General features: G+C 46.4%; 1 protein-coding gene across 1 annotated transcript in view; it reads right to left on the bottom strand.

Moving 5' to 3' along the window:
• The window catches only part of WRN (Werner syndrome, RecQ helicase-like), a 29,122-nt gene extending 25,758 nt beyond the window's left edge, over nucleotides 1-3,364 (bottom strand). Inside the window, exons 1-3 of the mRNA XM_009078894.1 lie at nucleotides 3,275-3,364; nucleotides 2,542-2,657; nucleotides 1,353-1,498 (exon numbers count right to left, since the gene is read on the bottom strand). Of these exons, the coding sequence (XP_009077142.1) occupies nucleotides 1,353-1,498; nucleotides 2,542-2,657; nucleotides 3,275-3,364 (352 nt within the window). The remainder of the gene's footprint in view (nucleotides 1-1,352; nucleotides 1,499-2,541; nucleotides 2,658-3,274) is intronic.
• Nucleotides 3,365-5,634: the final 2,270 nt, after the last annotated feature.

The following is a 5,634-nucleotide window of genomic DNA, read 5'->3' as shown; positions in this document are numbered from 1 at the left end:
CCCCGTTTGTTCCTATTTAAAATCAGAGCATCTAATTTAAATACATACCTTGAGGACTTCACAGCTGGAGTCAGTCTCCAGCACTGCACAAACACACAGCACTTAGCATCTGCCTTGGTTCTGATTGGAAATTTCACCTTTTCAGTAGTGTAATGTGTATTTATATCCTTCAATACTCACTTTGCATCACTGATTTTATTTTTACACACCCATCTCTGCCCTTTCTTGGCTGCCCCTGACACTGTGCAGGCACAGCTGCAGCTACACCCACAGTCATGTTTTGGGGTCTGGGAAATTGCAGGTTCAAACCAAATAATTAGAAAATAATGGGTAAAAAGAGCCTAAAATTGGTGCTGCAAGATGCAGACAAAGTACAACATTGCCAAAGCACCTTCAGCCATAAGAAAACATGGAGAAACCTCCACAGAGCATGTAACATGGATGAAAGCAGCAGCGACACACAAACATCTTCCCTTCTAGACTCGAAAGCATTTCAGCTCTTTATGGCTCTTCCTCACTCAGCTTCCTCTCCTCACATCTCTCTCTTTTGTGCTCTTGTGCCTCCCTGACTGAATGGCCTCCAGCAATTAAATTTTCCACCCCATTTGCTCTAAATGACAAAGGATTGAACACCAACATTAAAATTATTGCTATTATACCTCAGCGTGTGTCCCCCAGGGAAATCAGAAACCTCTCACAGGCATAGTTTCAATCTCACATCTGAAACCAAAGGTTATAAAACTGCAGTCTCCTTCCCCCATTCCTGTTTTCCCTATTTGGAAGCTTTTATTCACATCCATAACGAATTCAGACTCTGCTGAGCACAACCTCTTCTTTCCCCACAGCTGCATCACACCAGGTTATCCTGTGTTCTTGCCCAAAACTGAGGGCACAAGATGCAGGTATTGGGGACAAACAGCACAACAGACAGAATTTTGGAGCGGTTTTGTAAAAATCAGATTAAAAGATACACTCCCAGCCTGCTCCATTTAGGTTCATTGCTTATTTTGGCACTGAACAGAAAGCTCATTATAGGAGAAAGGAGTTAAATTTGTAAAGATAATATGGAATAAAACCATCTCTCCCAGAGAGAGAAATAATCCTCAAGGAAGATTCTTTGTTCAGAACCCAACACAGTCCTCCAACACACAGGGCAAGACTTGGGATAAGACATATCAGAATTGCAAGAACAAATCCCTTGGTTATAGGGGGGAAAGGGGAGAGAAAGGATGGATTTTTACTATCCAATATAGTGGATTTATCAGCCATTGCTCAAGGCTGAAGTTCAAACTTCACAAACAAGACACAAAGGGCAGTTCATGCCCTAAATAAGAAGGGAGACAGCACAGTACCTGCCATTGAAGAGATGTGAAATAAGTAACACTTGTCCTCAGCGACACAGACCTGGATCACAGCAGTTTTGGCCATTTTCCCTTTGGTGTATGATGGTGGCCACTCAATATCAAATCCAACAGCAGCCCCATGGGGTAAACTCTGCCTGGAAACAAACAGATATCCCTCACGTGTATCTATTTTAGCAGTATTTAAAATACCAACCTTAAGTCATCTTACAGGAAGCTGAAGAAGAGAATCACACTCAGTGCATTGCTCCTTACACACATGCAGGACACAGAATCCATGTTAAAACCAAGACCACAAGGAGGTGAAACTCCTGCTGGTCCACAAAGACATGCTTCAAAACTCAGCAAATCTGATTGCAAACAGGATATTATTTATAAATAACTTCAGGTTGTGGGTTGAGAGAAGGACAAGGATTGATCACTCACCAATTACCATCATGGGCAGAACAGACTTGTTGAAATCAGCTTAACTTTTATTACCAAATCAGAGCAGGATAATGGAAAATAAACTAAATCTTAAAACACCTTCCCCCCCACCCCTCCCTCCTTCTCTGGCTCAACTGGACTCCAAGTTCTCCACCTCTTCCCCCGCAGCAGTACAGGGAAACAGAGCCTTGCCTACCCACTCACACAAACCCAGCCCATGAGGCTCAAGGACAGCCAGATACAAAACTGAGAGATAGTTCATACTCCCTGGAAAAAAATGTTCTTTATTTATCCCACATTCCCTCAAACATTGTTCTTCATTTATCCCAAATTACCTTGCAATAATGTTCTTGATTCCCCCCACAGCACTGGGAAGTTTTGTATATAATTTTATCCCCAGGAACATGAGCTTTGCTATGCAATAAAAAAAAAAAAAAAAAGGGAAATCATAATGGATTTGCCCCAGGAATTTACTCCCTTCTGTCAAAGAGTCCCCAGTAAGGAATTCACACATGTGCTTGGTTGCTTACAGCTCCTACTTCTTGAAGTCACTGAAGCTCATGGAATTATCCACACTGTGAAAGGCAAAGAACCTGCATCAGAGCCTTCACTGCTTCTCCTTAGAGGGTTTGCAAGGTGCAGCAATGGCATCTCCCATCAAAAAAAGAGCAAATGGGAAACTATTCCCAAGAGCCAAGTCCCTTCCAAAAAGAAAACACTCAAAAAGAAGTAGAAACGGAGTAGGAGGTTTTACCTGATATCTTCTGAGAGAAGGGAACAGTCACTTGCTTCATAGCTGTACACAACAGAGCCACAGAATTCCAGGAATGGCAGCCCATCCTCCAAAACACTCCTCTGGATAACAGGCTTCTGCCAAACAACATTTGGGAAAGGTCTGGATACCTCTCCTCAGCACAGACACCCATCCCAGCCAGGCTGACACACTGCTTGATCCAAACATTTCCTGCCCCAATTTCTCTCTGTTAACTCTGAGCACTCAAACAAGTGAAATTCCTGATGGTTTTCCCACACATTTTTAATAAGCTACTTATTTAGTCCCACTCTGAAGAAGGAAAACTGCTGAACTATGTCCTCTGCTTGTTCTCTCATTAATTAACTTTGCAATGGTTAAAGCTGTCTCAGATGTTAGAGGGAGGTTCTCTTCTAGTGGGGAATTCTGTACTGAACTCGTATATGCAGGGGACAAAAAAATCCAAGGACACATTAACATTCTTGGGACATGAAAAAACTGATGAACAACTAATTCTTGTGACACCTCTGAGCTGCAAAACCTCCTGGAATATTGAATATGTGCAAATGCAGGAAGGACCTTACAGAAAGCAACTCCCCTGCCAGGCTACAACTCAGGTCATTCCCTTTGGAGCTCTCAAATTACACGGATGAGGAATTTCCAGCCCTTGCCGGTGGTACAGCCCATTCCAGAGTGAGCAGTGCATCTAAACTCAGTTATTCTTGCCATGACCTACCTTTTTACCCTCCACAGCTTCCTCCTGGCTTTGTGTAAGCATCCACTGAGGATATTTATCCTGCAGAGCAGCACATCCATTTTTTACCATATCCATTTTTATCACATTTCTGGCACTTTTGCATTAAGAAAAAGAGAACAAAAGATTAGAACAGTGGGTGGTTTGTACAGAGAATAACTATAGCAGTCCTGGGGAGAAGGATTTTGGGGTGCTGGTAGGTCAGAGGCTGGACATGCGCTGGAAATGTGGAAAACACCTGTGTGCTGGGATCAATCCCAAAGCACGGACAGCAGTTGAGGAGTGATTCTGCCCCTCTGCTCTGCTCTGGTGAGATCTGACCTGGAATACTGCATCCAGCTCTGAGATCCTCAGCACAGGAAGGACATGGAGCTTAGTCCAGAGGAGGTACCAAGGTGATCAGAGGGATGGAGCAGCTCTGCTGTGGGGAAAGGCTAAGAGTGTTGGGATTGTTCAGCCTGGAGAGGAAAAGGCTTTGGGGTGATCTCATTGTGGCCTTCCAGCGGCTCCAAGAAGGATGGAGAAGGACTATTTATAAGGGCCTGGAGTGCCAGGATAAGGAAGAATGATTTCACACTGCAAGAGAAAAGGTTTAGATTGGATATTAGGATGAAATTCCTCCCTGAGAAGGTGCTGAGGCACTGGCACAGGTTGCCCAGAAAAGCTGCAGCCGCTCCATCCCTGAAAGTGGCTGAGTTCAGACTGGATGGTGCTTGAAGCAACCTGGGCTAGTGGAAGGTGTCCCTGTCCATGGCAGGAGTTGGAAGTGGATGACCCTTAAGGTTCCTTTCAACCCAAACCAGTCAGGGATTCCATGATTCTATCATCAGGCCGGACCAAGGTTATGGAAGATCATCACCTAATGAACCTGAAATGCTTTGTGCAGCAGAATGGATATTGCAACAGTGCAAGAGCTTTGGACATTCTATTCTTGTCCACACGTCAGCAAGAAAATGCTTAAAAGCAAAGCCAGAGACACTCAAACCCAAACAAAGAACCTTCAGGCTCACATGAATATCTCCCATGTTTCCTGCACAGGATCTCAGCCAGGATCAAAACCAGCAGTATACAGCAAATTAGGGCAAACCACAGCCAAACAGCTCCCTGGTGCTGCCTGAGGTTCCTTAGGAGTTTGCCAGTCCAGGATTCCAAACAGAAGGAGCTCACCAAGCAGAGGCAGCCTACTCCCAGGCATCAGGAAGCAAAAGGCATTGCCTGGAATGGAAAGGCACTCCAAAGAGAGGCTGAAAGACATTCAAGTTGTCCCAAACAGCCCTGATGACTGGGATTGTCCTTCAGGGAAATGGGGCACATTTTCAAGCTCTGGCTGGATTGGAGCTGTTCCAGCCTCTTCCGGGACTCTGTTCCTGGTCTGATTTACAAGTCCTCCTGGGGGCAGAGCAAAACATTTCATAAAGTAGAGATTTCTCATCCTGCTTCTTCCCACTAGTCTCCATGGGCTCAAAACACTCCAACAACATGACTGGGACACTACTGACTTAAAATACTCTTTCCAGCTGCACTTCCTCACAAAAAGGGAGTACAAATCCTAGGGAAATCGAGTTGTTCAGCACTCAAAAATACCTCTTCAGTCTTTAATGGATTATCAAGGCTAAGCAGATCTTTCCCCAGCTCATCTGAGCAGCAGAACGCACTGCCACCCCAAAACCACCTCTAAGTAGGACTTTAGCACTAAACCAGCCATAAAACAGAGACACAGCAACAGGTTTCCATTGGAGCCACTCAGTCCTTGGGAGCTGTGACTGCTGGGAACAGAAGAAAGCAGTGGAGAGACTGGGAATAAAGGACACTACAGCACCCACAGCTCCAGTAGCACATTCCTAAATTCCATCTGAAAGTTGTGGAGAGACATTCAGCACTCACCACAGCATCACCCACCTGCACAGCGTTACTCCGAGGACTCGGGAACACTCAGCATTCCTCGGGAAGCTCCAAACCAGGGACACAGCGAGCTGCTCCCCTCCAGCGCGAGAATTCTCGGGATAACAGCCGCTGTCCAGGAAAACACCTTATCCCTCCAGGACAAGGCGCCGGGGCAGGCACGGAGCATACAGCGTATGCCGGGGACACCCCGGGTGGCGCGGGGAAACTCCCAGGCCAGCAGTGTCCGCGGCGGGATGGGAGCAGCAGGACACGAGTGGGCACCGAGGGGTACGGGATGAGTTCCGAGTGGGTCTCGAGCGAGCACCGACTGGGTACCGAGCGAGTTCCAAGTGGGTCTCGAGCGAGCACCGAGTGGGTACCAGATGAGTCCCGAGTGGGCACCGAGCGGGTCCCGGATGGGTTTCAAGAGAGCACAGAGTGGGCGCCGAGCGGGTCCC

This window comes from Acanthisitta chloris, unplaced genomic scaffold, assembly GCF_000695815.1.
Source record: "Acanthisitta chloris isolate BGI_N310 unplaced genomic scaffold, ASM69581v1 scaffold16557, whole genome shotgun sequence".
Classification (NCBI taxonomy): domain Eukaryota; kingdom Metazoa; phylum Chordata; class Aves; order Passeriformes; family Acanthisittidae; genus Acanthisitta; species Acanthisitta chloris.
The sequence above is the reverse complement of the archived record's forward strand: the minus strand, read 5'-3'. Positions and strand labels throughout refer to the sequence as shown.